At 28.2% G+C, this 18,922-nt stretch overlaps 2 protein-coding genes across 2 annotated transcripts in view; one reads left to right on the forward strand and one right to left on the reverse strand.

Annotated features, from left to right (window-relative positions):
• LOC100208656 (uncharacterized) overlaps positions 1-4,965 on the reverse strand; it is a 60,856-nt gene extending 55,891 nt beyond the window's left edge. The window contains exon 1 of the mRNA XM_065816775.1: positions 4,481-4,965. Within this exon, the coding sequence (XP_065672847.1) occupies positions 4,481-4,748 (268 nt within the window). The 5' untranslated portion in view covers positions 4,749-4,965. The remainder of the gene's footprint in view (positions 1-4,480) is intronic.
• A 2,889-nt stretch (positions 4,966-7,854) lies between these two features.
• On the forward strand, positions 7,855-10,735 carry LOC136090150 (uncharacterized). Its single transcript, XM_065816256.1, has 2 exons — positions 7,855-8,131; positions 8,583-10,735. Exon 2 carries the CDS (start codon positions 8,583-8,585, stop codon positions 9,489-9,491), a length of 909 nt encoding a protein of 302 aa, XP_065672328.1. The 5' UTR covers positions 7,855-8,131; the 3' UTR covers positions 9,492-10,735.
• Positions 10,736-18,922: the final 8,187 nt, after the last annotated feature.

The raw sequence follows: 18,922 nt of genomic DNA on the forward strand, positions 1-18,922 counted from the left end.
GCTCCCCCTTTTTTGGGGGATTAAGGTTGGGTTCAAGTAGCCTCTGTTGTGGGGCTACTTAAACATATAGTGTAAAAAGCCCTCCCCCTTGTGAGGTGTCCGGCAAATCTCTCGGATAGCTGATGATATCTTCTAATAAAGGCTTTTACCCATTCAAAACCTGGGAGATTTTCATTAAAACATTGAAGATCACTCCCTAATCAATCTAGAAAGGATTTCACAATAATTGGAAGATCAAATGACGTCAGTGGGTAGCCAAAAGTTTAAACTTTATTCAAGTGATCACAAAATGACAGTTCTTCTGCAGGCGTGAAGACAGCTGGATGCCTTGCATGTTTCTTTGTGATAGTAAGACGTCGTCATAAAAGAGCTCTCTTAATGCTAGAACAGCTGATTCTAAGTTGTTCTTCAGCAAATTGTTGACTCATAGTTCTACTATCAATATTAATACAGGCTTGCTCTAAGTTTTGATTGGTATAGTCTTAGTAAGCTCTAGATCTCAATTTTCTTTTATATCTGCGAACCATTCTGGTAGAACCAGTTATAATAGTAAGAAGTATACGCAAAAAGGTGTATAACAATAGCTTTAACCAACCATTAACATTATTTATGTATACATTTTATAACCTAACAAATATTAAAAGCATGGTTAAAATAACAAATATATCAACTCCTTTCGAATATATTATTACACTTTGGGTTTTAATGTTAATGGAAAACAAATTTAATCATTTTCAAACATAAGCTGCTACAGTGACATTTGGGTTTAAGTAGCCACAATTTTAAACTTCAAACATAAATACAATTATTTTCATCAAAATAATAAAAATTAAAGGCAATTATAATTGCTACTATAGTTGCATTTTGTAGCAACTGATACTTCTTTTAAGAAATGCTGTTAAATAATTTTTATCTTTTTTGGTTATGTCTGGACAGACAAAAGTATAAACATTAAAAATGGCGCAACGAAACGGCAGACAACAACTTTTTTATAAACTTCATATTAAATGAATGGAGTATTACAAGACTGAATGGAATTATGATATACAGCAAATGAAACTTTAAACTTTGTTAATTTAGAAAACATTTTTTTTGATTTTTTCAAAATTGTTGTAGTTGTCTTTTTAATCAAATGTCGTGTTATGATTTGAAACAAGAAAAGAAGCTTAAACTAACATATAGTTTTCAAATAAAGTGGTTCTATTTAATTACTGAGTTTTTATAAACCTTTCGTTAAATAATTAAATTACTAATGGTTAAAACTATGTAGCGTATCTTTATAATAATTCTTATTTTATTGTTTTAATAAAAATCAATCAAAATCATGAATTTTGTTGTTTTTATACAGTGAAACTTGCTGTTTTTTTAAACTTATTGTCGGTTACAAACATGCTCCCGAGACGACTTGAAATTTCTTTGATGTTTGCGGCTTGATGAACTTCCATCTGTTTTATACTTCCATGATTGTATTTTTTTAATGGTGGCAGTGGCGGGTCCAGCATTTTTAATCTTTGAGATAGCTAACTTCCGGACATGGAGCTAACTCCAAACATTTTTATGTTTATACTTATATCAAATAATGAGGGTTTGCAAAAAATTGCGGTGAGGAACCAAAAAAGCCCCAAAATTTTTGCTACACCTGCCCCAGACGTGAGAGCAACAAGTTGATGAAATAGTTTTTGTATTATTCTCAACTAGCCTTATATTCATCGATAATTTTTAAGTTTCATAGTATTATCTCACAGCGTTCAAAAATTATGACCATATAAAGTTCAAACCCCCCTCAATTTGAGGGGGTTGTAATTTTCATATAGTCATAATTTTTGAACGCTGTGAGATAATACTATGAAACTTAAAAATTATCGATGAATATAAGGCTAGTTGAGAATAATACAAAAACTATTTCATCAACTTGTTGCTCTCACGTCTGGGGCAGGTGTAGCAAAAATTTTGGGGCTTTTTTGTTCATAGCCTCCAATCACCGCAATTTATTTCAAACCCTCATTATTTGATATAAGTATAAACATAAAAATGTTTGGAGTTAGCTCCATGTCCGGAAGTTAGCTATCTCAAAGATTAAAAAATGCTGGATCCGCCACTGGGTGGAATGTGAGAAGCAAACTTGAGTCAAGTTCGACTTGAACTTTACATTGTAACCAATAGCGGCAGAGTATTTTTTGAGGGGAAAACCCATACTCAGCCGGTATTGGTTGCAATGTAAAGTTCAAGTCGAACTTGACTCAAGTTCGCTTCTTGCATTCCACCCTAAAAGTTAGCCTATTACATTTCAACAAGTTTGATATATGTTTTAATTTTTCATTCATAGTAGTAAATAGTTTATATATATTACTGCTTGAGAGGAATAGATTGGTATCATCTGCGTAAACGATGCCTATAAGGTAAGAAGTTTTATTCAGATCATTTATATATATCAAGAAAAGTAGATGTCCGAGTATTGAACCCTGAGAAACACCGCAGACGATAGTAAGAAAAATGTTTTGATAACTGTCGTTGCTAATTGGGGCAGATAAGTACGAAAGTTCCGAGCCGTTACTCAAGGAAATAAATGCTCTTAAAGTATACCAACTAAATATCTACCATAACTTGTTGTTTATGTTTAAACTTCAAAATGAAATAATTCCAAACTCTTTTTATAAAAATTACTCTCTAATTAATCATATTTATAAGAGACAAGACACTCACTAAGTAAATATTATATTCCACTAACACTAAAAAAAATCTGACTTCTCAATTACATGTCGTTGATCACGCTTGTGGAACTCGGTTCTTGACAAAATAAAATCTATTGGTATATTTAAAAGAACTATAAAAAATATATATACTATTTATAAAAAATACATTCTTTCATTTTTTTTTTTAAAAAGAACTTTATTTTATAAAATACCTTTCTTTGTCTGTTATAAATTTGTATAATAAAATATAAATAGATGAATTTAAATCTTCAAAATGTTTTGAATCTTATTAAATTCAAAATCTCTTTTAAACATTTAAATATATATAAATATATATTACGTATTGTATTGAATACGTATACGTATATTTACCGGTTTGTTAATTTTTTTTTTTTTAAAGATTTTTTATTTAAATTATGCAAACTTTTTAATTTTTTTCAAACTTTATGACTTTTTTTTTTTTAAACATTGTAATTTTACTCTTTTGCATAATATTAGAACTTAGAAAATTTTTTTTTTCTCTTTTTCACGAAGGGGTTGGATGATAAACCCTTCGTGAAATAGAGAAAAATAAGACATTTTGTCTTCTACTTGCCTAAGTCAGATAATTATATATATATTTATTAAAACTTAAGGACAACATTATAAAATGTGTGCATATTGAAGTAATAAATAAACTTTTTTTTATTTACAAACTGTTTTCTTTTTGTTAAATGGCTTAAAAACCATTTTAAAAGAATACCTGTTAATCTATAGTATTTAAGTTCTTGAAGTAAAATGTGATGATCAACTGTGAAAGCTTTCGATAGGTCAATGAAAATGCCTAACATTTACTGCAGTTTTTCAAAAGATTTCGAGATTTCATGCGTAAACGGGATTGCTCTGTTGAGTTATTATTTTTAAAGTTTGTTGTTTAGTAAACTAATTTTGTTGAGATGTTTGTTTATTCTATTACACGTTATACTTTCTAAAAATTTTGAAAAGACCAAAAGAACAGAGATGGGACGATAGTTGCTAATATTTGATATGTCACCTTTAAAGAATGGAGAAACTTTAGCAACTTTTAATTGCTCTGGAAATATTCCTTGATTATTAGAAGCTTTTAAAAACTTAAAAAAGAGCATATATATATATACATACATACATACATACATACATACATACATACATATATATATATGTATATATATATATATATATATATATATATATATATATATATATATATATATATATATATATATATATATATATACATATATATATATATATATATATATTTACATATATATTTATATATATATACATTAGTATACTTATATTTTTATTAACTTGCTATTTATAATGTTAGCAAACTCTAAACCTGATCTACCCATGTTTAGTTCATCCCTTTAGTCCATTCCTTTTTGTACCACTTATAAAAACTTTATTTTAAAAAGGGTGCTTTCTTAAAATATATATATATATATATATAAATTTTGATGATCTTGTAAGGAAAGTGTAAATATCTCCATCTTCCTTGACTAAATTTATACGAGCATCCTAAAACAAACAAAAACACACGCGCGCACACATTCGCGCATAGAACTAAATAACATTTGTTTTGTAAATGCAATTTTAAAAACTTTACATTAGGGGGCTGATTTTTTTCATAAAAGCAAAAAAAACAGCTTATTACTAACTACAGACAAGCAACTCACATACATACAGTCAACCGCAAGTGTTATGAAAAGTGTAAATTAATTTTTAAATTAAAAAAAAAATGTTGTAAAGAAATTTTAACTTACGGATAGGGTTTTTTTTGCTGAAAAAAGAAAGCGCAGAATCCCAATAAGCAAGAAAAACCTTTTGAGAAATATCCAGAGTTGTAAAACCTTTAGACACGCGTACTCGACAGCATGAATATGCATGCTCATCTTTTATTTTTAATAAAGAAAAATAACGAATATGCCACGAGTTTTCTTGATAAAGTTTTGGTCCTGGTGGAGACTTAAGTAACTGACTCTGTATAATACTTGTACCAATATCTAAAATGTTTACTTTAGGTAATGTCATTTTTGATCATATTTGCTCCTAATAAACGTTTTATAAAATCCATGAACGCCTTATGAAGGACTTGAAATTTTCATGAAATACGCTAACGTCTCTTTAGAAGCCATGAATTCCTTGTGAAGTTTCATAACCTCCAATAAGTTCACTGATCTGATGTTTTTGAATAAAAACGACTTTTGGTTGTAATTGTTGTATTGTATGTAATAAAAAGAGGAATTACATCAAAATACCGTGCTTTATGTAAACTCCGATTTTGTTGAAAGAGATTAGATTTGTTTTGTTTGATTTCATATTTGTAATTCTTTGCATATTTTTTTGGCACACTTGTTTTAACAAATTCAATAATTCTATCAAAAATAAAAAATAAAAATATCATGAAAATAGTTTCTTTACTCCATTTCTTTAGAAATGTTTAAATGAATAATTTTTTATTTCAGATTTTTAATTTTTATTTTATTTTAGGAAATTTTAATCTTTTTCCGCAAATAAATCATTAAAAATCCTCTTAAAACTAGCTTTTCTAAATGCATTAAAAAATTATATCTTAATTTCATGTCGTTTCTTTATTTAGATTTTTTGTTTTTAATCCATTAAAAAGTTATGTGGAGTTGTATGTTTTTGTTCAAATAACACAAAATTACCTAACTAAGCGCAAACCAAACTTTCTTCCTTGACTAAAAAAATTGTTATATGCGATATTTATATGTGTTTGTTTAAATTTGCATAAGCTGAAAAATAATGATAAAAAATTTTCTTTTTTTGTTGTACTCTAAGAAGACCTTATAGCATTTAATAAAAAAAGTTGCTTTAATATTGCTACGGCTGCACTATTAGATGCTTCATCCTGCATTATTAGGTGCTTCATACTGCACTATCAGTTGCTTCATACTGCACTATCAGGTGTTTCATACCTCAGATCAGGTGCTTCATACCTCAGAGCTGCTTAAAAGACTCTAGTAAGAGTAAATTTTAATTTTATTTAATCAAACTGAATTGCTTTTCTGAATCATTTTTACTTTGATTATAACTGTCTGAGTTGTTTGGTGTTTAGATTCTTTTATTAAAAGGGGTTTAAATTACCGAAAAAAAAATCAATATATTTTTTATATATATATATATATATATATATATATATATATATATATATATATATATATATATATATATATATATAGATATATATATATATATATATCTATATATATATTTATATTATGAGGTAGTGCTGTAGTGGTAGAGCGCTCGCTTCATAAGCGAGAGGTTCCGAGTTCGATTCCCACCACCTCCCTGGTAGTACCCCCTGGTAGTATCAACTTGTTTCTCCGTGCAGCGGCCTTGTTCGTCAAGGTTCGTATTTCGGAGTTACAAAATTGAGAGAGGGTTATAACCACAAGTAGCCTCCTCATCTGTAGTGGCTTTCTCGGCCTTAAAAGTGGAGGTATGAAAGACCAGATTGAAATATTATAAAAAAAATAAAAAAGCTCAGTGATTCTACATATGATTGTTAAAATGGTAGATATAGTATTTAAAAAACTATTAAAACGTGATATTTAAAAAACTATGGGCAATATTAACAGGAATCATTCTTTCAAAAAAAAAAATTATCGATTACTACAAGCACCCAGGGCCGGATTTATCTTCTAGGGTGCCCTAGGCAGAGCCAGTTTTTGGGGCTCTTAAACTTTTTGTCAAATATATAAGTTATGGTTAGTCCTTTTAAAATTAATAATAACATATTTCTATGAACATTTGTATAATTTCTTATGGAAGAAATTGAGGTTTTCAAAAAACTTTATTTTTGATTGTATTTTATTAGAAAACTCATTGGTTTAACAAAAATGAATATTTGCACTAAAAACTAATTTATTAAACAATTTAATTTCTGCACTTTGCTTTTGAAAAGTCATCAATCAAAGAATCTATGTCAAAGTGTTTTTAATATATAAACATTTTTATGACGTTTTTATAAAGCCAAAAAGTTATTTCGTATTAGATGTTATTTTATTATAAAATATATAATATTATTATTTTATTATTATATGTATATATATATATATATATATATATATATATATATATATATATATATATATATATATATATATATATATATATATGTATATATATATATATACTCGATATATTTATTATAGCAGTTACAATCGATCAAATAGAGAAAATGATGAAAAATTGCATGCAAAATTATTTTTGGCGTTAAGAGAACTGCTCATGGAGAGCCTTTCTTAATGGAACTTAATGCACTCAATGTTTATAAACTTGATATATATCAAGTTATGCTGTTCATGTTTAAATCTAAACATGGTTTGTCGCCTAATATATTTCACTCTTACTTTGCTAAAATTTCTCATAAGTACCCCACAAATTTTTCAAATGATAATTTTGTAGTTCCAAGATTCTATTTCAAACTCAGTTTATTCCAAATTCAATATCGTGGAGCATTTCTATGGAATGAATTTTTTCAAAAAATTAATAAAAATAACATTCTTCAAAACATATTTTTTGAACAATTTAAAATAGTATGTAAACGTTTCTTATTAGGAAAAAATTTCGATCTAAAATATTCATTCTAAAATTTGATTATAAAATAATAAAAAAATATATAAACTGAATAGGGGTTCTCATCTACTTTTTTTTTTTTTTTTTTGTGAAAAAGTCATAACTTATTTTTTTTTGATCTTCTGACTTTTATTTTTCATTTAAATATTTTGTTATTGAAAACTTATGCTATTTTAATATCTTATTATAAGTTTTATAATATCTTTGTAGAAATGTGTATTTATATATATATATAGGGGAGAGTTGCCGAAATTGGAACAGCTCCTTAATTGAAACACTTAGCTTTATTTAGAAACTGGAACTTATTCTACTTTCATGAATATTTTTTCTTGTAAAGAAAATAATTTTCTTTATTTTTTGAAACTTCTAGTATTTAAACTTAAAAACTGCACGTATGTGAATAAAATTACTTTTTTTTAAAGAAAAAATTTTTTGCGATCTAATTTTATCGTTGCATTTAAACGATTACAGAAGCTTAACGATATTGAGTTTGATGATAATTTTTTTAAAATTATAAATTTTAAGGGTTTCAAGTCTATGTGATATTAAGAGCTTATATCGTAAGTTGTTACTTGTATGTAAATATTTTGCTACAACACCATGGTCCTATGTTGCCCAGAATGGAACTTCAAAAGTTGCCGTAATTGAAACGATGTCATCTCATAACACGCTACTTGACGTCCGAATTATCAGAAAATTTCATAAGTCCGACTGTATAATATTTTTTAAAGCGAATTTCTTTTATAGACATAGTATTATTGTTAGACATTTGTTGCTTTTTTGGAATTGGTATTTAGTCTTGCTTTAAAGTATGAAATGATTTTTCACAAAATTTTTTTCATAGTCTAAAGTCTAGTCATAGTCTAAGGATATAAAGTTGATTGTAAACATCGTATACTTTAATTAACAAATCATTTTATCTTTTAGTAAAAAATAAAATGTAAAAGTTTTACAAAAGTTATACATTTCTATTTAACGGATAAACTTGTAAGACAACATAAAGTATATACCCAGCATAAGATTTTTACTGTATATAGAAGTTAATATATAAAGTTGCAAACTTTATATAGTTTATATAGATTTTGATTTATATAGTTAATGATTAACTAAGCAAAAATGATGAAAAATAATGATTATATAATCTGTATATAATTAACTTAATCATATATGAATAACAAATAAATATATGAAAAAATAAGCCTGTAATAAGATTATAAAACTCTCCTTATGTATCTTCATAGTAATTTTCTTTTATTTTAGATGCAAACACCACGAAAATATGGAAAATGGAAAGTAGAAAACTTGAAAAAGGCTGTTGAAGCAATAAAACAAGGAGAAATCAGCTTAAATGAAGCCGCTTATGAATTTTGTATTCCAAAAACAACTTTGTCAAGACATATAAATGAAAAAAACAAAGTTGCTGTTGCAAATGTGAAATTTCATGGTCGACTTACCACCTTACCTAATGAAATTGAAACAGAACTAGCTGATCACTGTTTATTATTAGAATCAATGTACTTTAGATTAAGGATTGATGATCTTCGTCGTCTAGCATTTGATATTGCGGAAGCTAACAACATCACACATAATTTTAACAAACACATACGAATGGCAGGAAAAAAGTGGTATTATGCATTTATGCAAAGGCACCCACAACTGTTGCTTCGTGGGCCTGAATCAACATCAATTGCACGTGCACAAGGTTTTAATAAAGAGCGAGTGCAATCTTTCTTTAATTTACTTTCAAAGTTATACATGGAAGAAAAGTTAACTCCAGACAGACTTTATAATATGGATGAAACTAGTTTATCAACAGTACAAGATGGTCAGATAAAAATTATTAGTGCAAGGGGCAAAAAACGAGATGGAATTATGACTAGTAGTGAACGAGGAAATTCAGTAACAGCTGTAGTTTGTGTATCTGCAGCAGGATTTTATGTTCCACCAATGTTAATATATAAACGCAAAAGAATGAAGCCAGAAATAACAAATGGTGCACCTCCAGGAACTGTATTTAGTACTCAAGAGAAAGGATGGATGTCAAATGAAGGTTTTTTAGATTGGCTCAATCATTTCATTAAAGTTTTTAAACCTTTAAAACAATCAAAAGTTTTGTTGATACTTGATGGTCATGTTACACATTCAAAAAATTTGGCAGCGATAATCTAGCACGAAATGCTGGAGTGCGTATGGTATCACTACCTCCCCATACTACACACAGACTGCAACCATTACACGTTGCGTTCTTTGGACCACTTGGTACATACTATGATGAAGCTATGCGAAAATGGATGCGGTCACATATATCACAACCAGTAACAACTTGGCAAGTTGCAGAATTATTTGGTGACACATATAGTCAGGCAGCATCATTGAGAATTGCTATGAAAGGATTTCAGGCTAGTGGGTTGTGGCCTTTGGACATAAATGTATTCACTGATTCTGATTTTACAGCCTCTTCATTTAATGATGTTGGTCCTTCAAACAATCTTCAGTCATCTGAAAGTATAGATGGGATGACAAAACTATCTACAGATAAATCAAGTGAAAAAAAATTAAAATGTCATATTTCAGTTTCAACTTTGTCTCTTTTGCCAGTGGTTTCACTTGAAGTAAAAAACAAAAGAAAAAAAATTAAAATGTCATATTTCAGTTTCAACTTTGTCTCTTTTGCCAGTGGTTTCACTTGAAGTAAAAAACAAAAAAAGAAGATCACAAACAACTCAGGCGGCTGATCTTACAAGCTCCCCATATAGACGTGCTCTAGAAATTACACCAAGAAATCAAAAGCACACACTAAATCAAATAGCTTCCAAACAAATTAAAAAATCTACAAAAAAAAAGCTCACACTAAATCCAATAACTGCCAAACTATTGCAAAAACCACAGGAAAGCAAAGTAGCACTTGACTCAATCACCATGGACCAAATGAAATTGAGCACATCAAATAAAATCACCATCGCCACCACAGCACACCACATATCACCACTACCATCCCAAGTGCAGAAGCTGCAAGAAAAAAAGACTTATGAATTGCGAAAAAAGGATTAAATATTTGTTGTAATTTTTATTTGTTATTATATCTTTAAAATATCTTTTATTAAAAAGCTAATCAATTAATTTTTCCTTTGAGCCATAAGTTTTATAGCTGTAATTTATTCAAATATTAGAACTGTTCTAATTAAAGAATATATGTGTTCCATTCAAGGAGACCAGTTGCCTTTATTGGAACAAAATGGTGCCTTGAAAAATCAAAGTTTATATCCAATAAGGGTGCGATCAATAGAGTCGAATCATTAATAAAAGCATAGTAGGGTTGTATATCTATATTATTTAATTCATAAATGTTTTCATAGTTAAGCCATCTTTGGTTAATAAATATTTTTTCCTAAAGTGTTCCAATTAAGGCAACTCTCCCCTATATATGTGTGTGTGTGTATGTGAATATATATGTATATATATATATATATATATATATATATATATATATATATGTGTGTGTGTATATATATGTGTGTGTGTATATATATATATATATATATATATATATATATATATATATATATGTGTGTGTATATATATATATACTTTTTTGTTTAACGTTTTTAAATTGTAATATTAACTGACGGCTTCTATGTTAACGGGGCTCGGTGATAAGACAGTATGTCTTCTTCTTGCTCCGGCCATTTATCATATATGTAAACGATTTTTCTCATTGTAAATAGTATTATACGGCAAAATAAAATAAAAAAAAAAAAAAAAACATTACTCGCAGAATTATTTAAAGTGTCTTGTGTCATTGTTGATCTTAAATTTTATGATCAACAAGAACAACAAGAGCTATTAATAGCTCTTAATTAACTTTTTTTCACTTTCCCAACCTCTTTCCCAACCTTGAGTTAATCTTGAAAATTTTAAAAATTCTCAAAATTATCGCTAGGTTGGGAAATGCCATGTCCATTTTTTTTTTCCTTTAATCAATTTATATAGCAATAAATGTGTCAAAGTAGTTTCTGGATAATTACTTTTTAAGGATGGGTTTGCAAAATTTTATGAAATATCACAATTCAGTATCATTGATATCTCTGTGGCTTCGCTTTACAACTTCTTTTTTCTTCTTCATACATTATGTGAGCTTCTTCATACGCCACGTGAGCATCTTCATACGTCACTGATTTTTTTTTTAAATTTGAATAATAGTGTCCAAAATTATGAAAAATAAATGCTTTTTAAAATTTTCTTTGGGGCTCAACTCATTCTTAGTTGATTCAAAATCGGTGAAAAACTTTTTTTTAATTTGATTTCTTCTTTGCGTATGATCAACATCGGCAGCATCAACTTAGCTTGCGCTTTAATAAGATGGTAACAATCTTTCGACAATTGAGCATAATCAGCAAGTGATTTTAATAATGAGCAGCACACATCTACAGTTATTTTTGGATGTTGCACATTTTTGGATACTGCATCCATTCTATCTAAAATTTTGTTCCAAAACACTCTTTGAAATGCAAATTCAATTTCTTTCATTTTAAATGAATACTTATTGTCGTCAAAAATGTTCGTTAATGCATCCATTACATTTTCATAATCATTCTTTATTACCTTAAAAGAATCTGTTTGAACACTTCATTTCGTCTCAGACTCCATCTCGTCTCAGACTTCATCTCGTTTCAGACTCCATCTTGTCTCCAACTCCATCTCGTCTCAGACTCCATCTCGTTTCAGACTTCATCTCGTCTTTGATACAGGTTTTAACAATTTTTCAGATATATTTTTAGAACTTTTGTAAAAATCTTTACGCAGGCAAAAAAAAATTTAAACAATAAAAATCGTGTTACTTTACGCAAATAGTAACAAAACGTGTTACATTTTTTCCTGCATATGATGATGAATACTGGATCTTATTTACTCAACTCATAGATTTTTGCTTGTGCTTTCTTATTAGTGGCTATGCAACACTTTTTGTTGTTTCCTAATGATGATACAGCTCTAAAACTCCGTTTAATGGTTCTGAGACCGGCTTGTAAAACATTTCCCAAACTCTATCGTAGCTCTCAGAGAGACTGATTCCATCAACAGCTGTAAAATATCAGAGTATTAACAGTGCCATGTTGCTCACGGATGGTGTCTCTGTTAATGTTTTGATGCGCATTTTCAAGGCAACATAAGTTACGACTTTAGTTTAATTTGCAGGTCTGAGATAACTGCATAGCTGATTGCTTAGAGTGCCGTGGTTAATCTATAAATAAGTCAAGCTCTCTTTAAACTTAAATCTAGGGCTCTGAAAATCAGCATTTTTGGTTTTGAATTGAATCACGAATCGCCTTGATTCGTAAATTGAAACGAATAGAATCAACATTTTAAGGAAATGTAAATTTTTTTTTATATTATATATTTCAAAAAAAAGGGACCCTATTCTCCCATTCTATTTCCTTGCAATGGCTTGAAGTTGTTTAAGACACTCAACATTTATACTGCATTCTACTTCAAGTTAACAATAAAAAAGAAATAAAACATCGTTTCTTGATAAAATAAAAAAGAAATAAAACATCGTTTCTTGATAAAATAAAAAAGAAATAAAACATCGTTTCTTGATAAAATAAAAAAGAAATAAAACATCGTTTCTTGATAAAATAAAAAAGAAATAAAACATCGTTTCTTGATAAAATAAAAAAGAAATAAAACATCGTTTCTTGATAAAATAAAAAAGAAATAAAATATCGTTTCTTGATAAAATAAAAAAGAAAAGAGTTAAAGTTAAATGACTTTATTTTTTTTTTGGGCCCAAATTAATGCTTTCTTATTTTTTTTAGATAGAGAATGACGTGAATAGTTCATTACATGACTACCAATTGAGTTGACTGTTCAGAAGATCAACTTGTTGCTTGTACAGCTAATACAGATCGAGCCGCCTGCAACTTGTTGCTTGTACAGCTAATACAGATCGAGCTGCTTTTCAGATTCTCTTTCTATAACTTGATTAAACATAGCGTCAAGTAAATTTTTGGTTGAGTTTTCAATATTGTTGCTATTTATAGAATTTACACAAGGAGTAATTTTGCATAGCTTAAAATCAACTGACATTTCAATTAGATGGTTTTTCATAATTGAAGGCTCGTTTTGAATGTGCATTACGGTTTAAACCTATGGTCTAAGTATGTTAAGGTAAGTAGCGTAACATTTACTAAATTAAAACGTGCATGTAGTTGTGAAAGTAACTTTTAAAAGCTGCTCATAAAGCTAAAACTTAACAAACCTAATTGAACTTTTAAAGTATAAATGCAAGGCTTGACCAAACTGATAGCAACAGTGATACCAGAATTAAGAAGCGTTGTTGCATCAGGTATTGGTTTTAAAAATGAAATGCACTTTTTCTGAATATCTTTCATCGCCACTGATAAAGCTCAAGGAGAAGTTCTTGTGCAACTACCACTAAAAGTGCATTCCGTAACAGCCATTTTTATTGCCGTACAATTTTCACATGAGCAATTCAGAATTTTAAATGTACTGTTAAACCTGGTTACAATACCAAGTGGTGGACAGGGTTGTCTTTAAACATTTTTGACCTGCAGAAGAATGTTGAAAAAACATGCAATTTTGTGTACCAAATTAATAAGGTTTTTAACTTGCTGTTGAATATTCAAAGCACTTATGATGCATAGTTGAAAAACATGTGCAGCACATAGCTGCCATTTAATTCCTAAAAGACTAACAGTGGCAGGTATTGCGTTTGTTGTATCTATATTTAAACTTTGCAGTTGATTAATAGTAAGATCTTTTGTTTTTGAAAAGTATGATTTGCATTGATATCTTCAGAATTTACCACAGATAATCTACGTAATTTTAGCTTCCATTCCGTTAGTGTTATACAATGTACCGTAAAAACTAAATAGTTACTATTATCTGTAGCTTTCCACTAATCAAAGTTGATGGAATATTTGCAACCTGACATTTCCACAAGTAGTAGTGTTTGAAATTTACTTTCCAACATTGTTTTTAAGTCATTTATCTTCGTGAAAGCGTAGATGGATGGGGAGGTTTATAATTTTTATTAGTAAGAGTTGAACACAATTATATAAAATCCTAAACCATCCAAAGTCTCAAAAGAACGTCCACCTGCAACAATAAATTCCAATACAGCTTGGTCGAATGGTTTTTCCTGTGTTCATTCGAGATAAAATAAACAACCTATAAAAAGCTGTTTACTTATAGCCACCTGTTTTAGAACTGTTTCATAAAAAAAAACTTTGAATAATGGTTAGGGCCCCATAATTTTTGATAGATTATTTAAAAAATCTTGATTCAAATATATAGAGATCTTTCAAATCAAATCTCGAATTTGATTTGAAAAATCAATTTGTTGATTCAATTCGGTTCGAAATTTTGAAGCTTTGCAGGCCCTACTTAAATTATGCCCAAACTTAACCAAAATAATAAACATAAAAACTATCCCTACCACCTAACTGTTTCAATATATCTTTCACAAATATTCCTGGTATGCAAAGTAACTTTCCATCAGTTAAATCTTACCTTTTGCAAAATTCACCAGACTTGCTTTGCTCTTTGTAAGGCTAATTTAAATTTCGCTGTTCTTTCTATAGATCTCAATGATGATAGGTACTATCCTTTGATTAGCAAAGCCTTCAAAAGTTATATGTTTGGTTTGGGGTTTACATACCCATCAGTTCACCTATTTGTTGTGAAATTAGGTTTGAATCCTCTGACCATTCTTTTATGTGCTTCCCCTTAGTACCTTTTCATTCTATCACCCTTCTCTTTGTTCTTTATGCTCTTTTTCTTCTCAATTGAGAAAAAGGAGATTAATTCTAAAAGAGTCGAGTCTTAAAGCTGCACTCTTTTAGATGTAATTTCTGATCAAATTGATCATGCTCTTTCTCTTTAGTATAATAGACTAGCTGGAGGGAGAAAAAAAGCAAAAAATTATTTAAAATTGGTGTGCAGTCTTAATTGTAAAATTATTCCAGCGTACGTTAAATTGGCTTGTTGAAAAAGGAAAGTTTTAAAATGTAGTTTGTAACCTTTAAAAGCTGTAATCGAAGTGGATTACTCTCTTAAAAATTGACCTGTTAATTTTTTTAAAACTGTTTGAACTATCAAAAAGTAATCAAAAAAATAAATCACGATCTACGTAAAGTAATTGTTTTTTGAATACCTCGATACTAGGTATAAATATCAGTTTTAGACAATCTCTACTACTTGGTTGAACCTTATTTTTTACTACCCCGTATAGTTTTAGATTTGTTACGTACTTAAAGAAATTTTTTCCCGCAAGGAACTTGTTGTATCCATCCAGGAATTTATTTTGTGTTTTAGTATTTTTTCTTGATTTAAAAGCAAAATGCTATATTTTAAATACAGAGATATAAAATAGTTTTTTGTAAATTCGGCAAAAATACTACCAATTCTTACCTAGACATTTATTAATTTATTTCTAATCTAGAAATTTATTATTAGTCGCTTCAAAAAACACAACAAAAAAATAACAATAAACTAACTCAATACTGTTTACGAATTTTTTAAAACTTCCATTTTTTTATTTGCAATGCTTTGACAATATCATTAAATAGTTTTTTTCAAAATGGAATGTGACTGGTTAACATTAAATTATGTTAACGCGGTGTTTTATTGAAAATTATGTTGCGGTTCCTTAAAAAATGATGTATTTTTACTTTGTTCTCACTCCAGCTATAGCTAGAGTGAGAACAAAGTAAAAATACTTCAAAAAAACATTGAGGTACGCAATCAATGATAGCAATATATGTATTACTATCTTTGATTGCGTACCTTAATGTTTCAAGAACTCTCTGATTACGTAGTTTTAACGTTTCAAGAACTCAAGGCTCAATTACTTGGCTCCTATAAGTATTGAAAGGAAAAAATGAACTTTAATGGTATTGGCAATTACTTTGCGAACCAAAAAGCTACAAAAGCACACTGGTGATTTATTTCTAGTACAATAAAAGTGACACTATTTAATTCTGACAAACTAAAACTATTTCTTAAGAAAGTGTAACACTATTACTAGAGACGCACTAACATCACTTACTTATTTGATTCTATAGGTAATGTGTGTCGATTTTCTCTTTCTTTTTAAAATTGTAAAAAGTTTTTTATTTATGGAAAAGAGTATTTAAAACTTGGAAAAAATAACAATTTTGAAATAACTATAAAATAATAAAAATAAATTTTTAAGCTTGATAATTTTGTCTTAGAAAAGTTAATTGCTCACTAATATTACCAAAATATTTTTTTCTAATTAGGTTAACCTGGATATCAAAAGAAGCGTGATTAAGTAAGGATTTATAAAAATTATATTAAAAAAAAAAAAATGGATTTCAGAGTTTTCATTAGAAAACCCTTCTTCTTAAAAAATGTTGTTAACAATTTTCCGTTGATAAAATCACGCTTCTTTTGATACCTAGGTTGACCTAATTAGAATAAAAACTTTTTTGTTGATATTAAGGGCCAATTAATTTTTCAAAGACAATGTTATCTTATACGAAAACAATTGCAATGTTATCACCCTATTCAAAATGGTAGAAGCTGTGAGTTGTTCTGAAAACGTAAACATTAAAAATACATTTAAAGTTTTAATAACAATGTAAACATTTTTTACGCTGCTTTTTATTTCTAAGTACCTTATTGAGCTTTAAATAATAGGTCAGGTGAATAAATATGAGCAATTACTTTTACTCAGTAGTTGGTCAGCTTTACGTGAATAAAAACTTCGGCAGTTTTCCTCATATTTCTATTCACGTAAAGTTAAGCAATTTACTCAGTAATTGCTCAGCTTTACGTGAATAAAAACTTAAGCAAAATTGTTAAACTTTTTATTCACGTTAAAGCTGACCAATTACTGAGTAAAAGCAATTGCTTTTCTTTATTCACCCGGCCTAATAAATTATTGCTAATAATTAATAAATTATAACTAGTAATTAACTCTTTTAGTAAAATGTTTTAAGCATTGTTGAATAGATAATTTGTGATATAATTGTATGTTAATATTGCATATAATTTGCCTACATTTATAAGCATGTCGAAATTTAGCAATAATAAAAATAAATTATATAAATTCTGTATAAGAGTTATTTATACTTTATTATAAACAGTTTCGCGGTTAATTAACTCAAAAAATTTGAATTGAATTCAAATTTAAAAGTCAAAAAAAGTAAAGAAGTGAATAAGATAAATCTTTAAATTACTTCACACTACTTCGTTGTTTGAATAGTTTTAAAAACAACAGGTTTTTAGCATTTTTATGATCAATTTTTGACAACTTCTTGGTTCTTTTATATCCACTTCATTTTATATCCACTTCATTTTATATCCATTTCATTTTATATCCACTTCATTTTACATCCACTTCTTCGCGTGATCTCTTAACTCTTTATAACCACTTCTTCGCGTGATGCAATCTTTCTTAATGCCTTAATAACCACTTCTTCAGGTGGTACAATCTTTCTTAACTTTTTTATAACCACTTTTTACGTGATACAACCTTTCTAGCTTTCGTACAACTAACCTCACCACTTTCTCGCATAACCTGACTGAACAACAGTCTATTGTAAATCAATTTTTAGTTCCAAAAAAAAAGAAACTATGCCCTAATATTGCATTAACTTAAATGTTAGCACATATTTCTTCACTTAAATAAAAGTTATATCATTTTTTTGGCACATCTTCATAATGATTTTCTTATAACATTTTTAATTATCAAAAATTCTTTAAGGATTTTCTCTTATTTTTTGCAATGTTATCACCTCATTCAACACTGCCTATGCGATTGTTTTTGTTTGACGTTAGAGCGACTTAATGGATTAACGAACCAACTTGTGTTACAACAACATCCATTAGTGCTATAGATAATATTCTAACAAACTCTTGTCCAGATCAGTCCATAAAAACAGGAATAATTCACACAGATAGTTTGGATTACTTTCCAATTTTCCCTTTTTTTGCTGAACAGGCAACCATATTTGAAAATTGTAAAATCAAAATCTTGTTACGAAAAATGAATGAACATTCAATGCTTAAATTTAAAGAATCTTTATCAACAATAAATTGGATAAATGTATACCAAAAATGTAATCTTGGACACACAAATTCCGCTTATAATCTATTTTTCGACATCTAGCTATAATATTATAACAAACATTAGAAACTAAAACAAAGTATTTAAAATGTCCGTGGATTATACACAAAATAAGAAAATCTTCAAAAAAAGAAAAAATATATACATCAAATATTTAAAAAACAGAAACGAAGCTAGTCTTAATGTTTATAAAAAATATAAAAATCTATTTGGAAAAAATAAAAGCAAATCTAAAAAAAGATATTATTCTGAACAATTAAAAAAGATATTATTCTGAACAATTAAAAAAGATATTATTCTGAACAATTAAAAAAGATATTATTCTGAACAATTAAAAAATAATAATGGGAGTATAAAGAAAACGTGGGAATTTACGAAAGAAATCATTGTTAAAAATAAAATAGTTTCTGACATTTTACTCACCAGGATAACGGAAAACGATATTGAGTACAAAGACAAATATGATATATCAAAAATATTCAATCAT

Source organism: Hydra vulgaris, chromosome 13 (genome assembly GCF_038396675.1).
Source record: "Hydra vulgaris chromosome 13, alternate assembly HydraT2T_AEP".
Taxonomy (NCBI): Eukaryota; Metazoa; Cnidaria; class Hydrozoa; order Anthoathecata; family Hydridae; genus Hydra; species Hydra vulgaris.

Coding starts and splice junctions, on each gene's coding strand:
- LOC136090150 (XM_065816256.1), top strand. CDS start 8,583: ATGCAAACACCACGAAAATATGGAAAATGGAAAGTAGAAAACTTGAAA.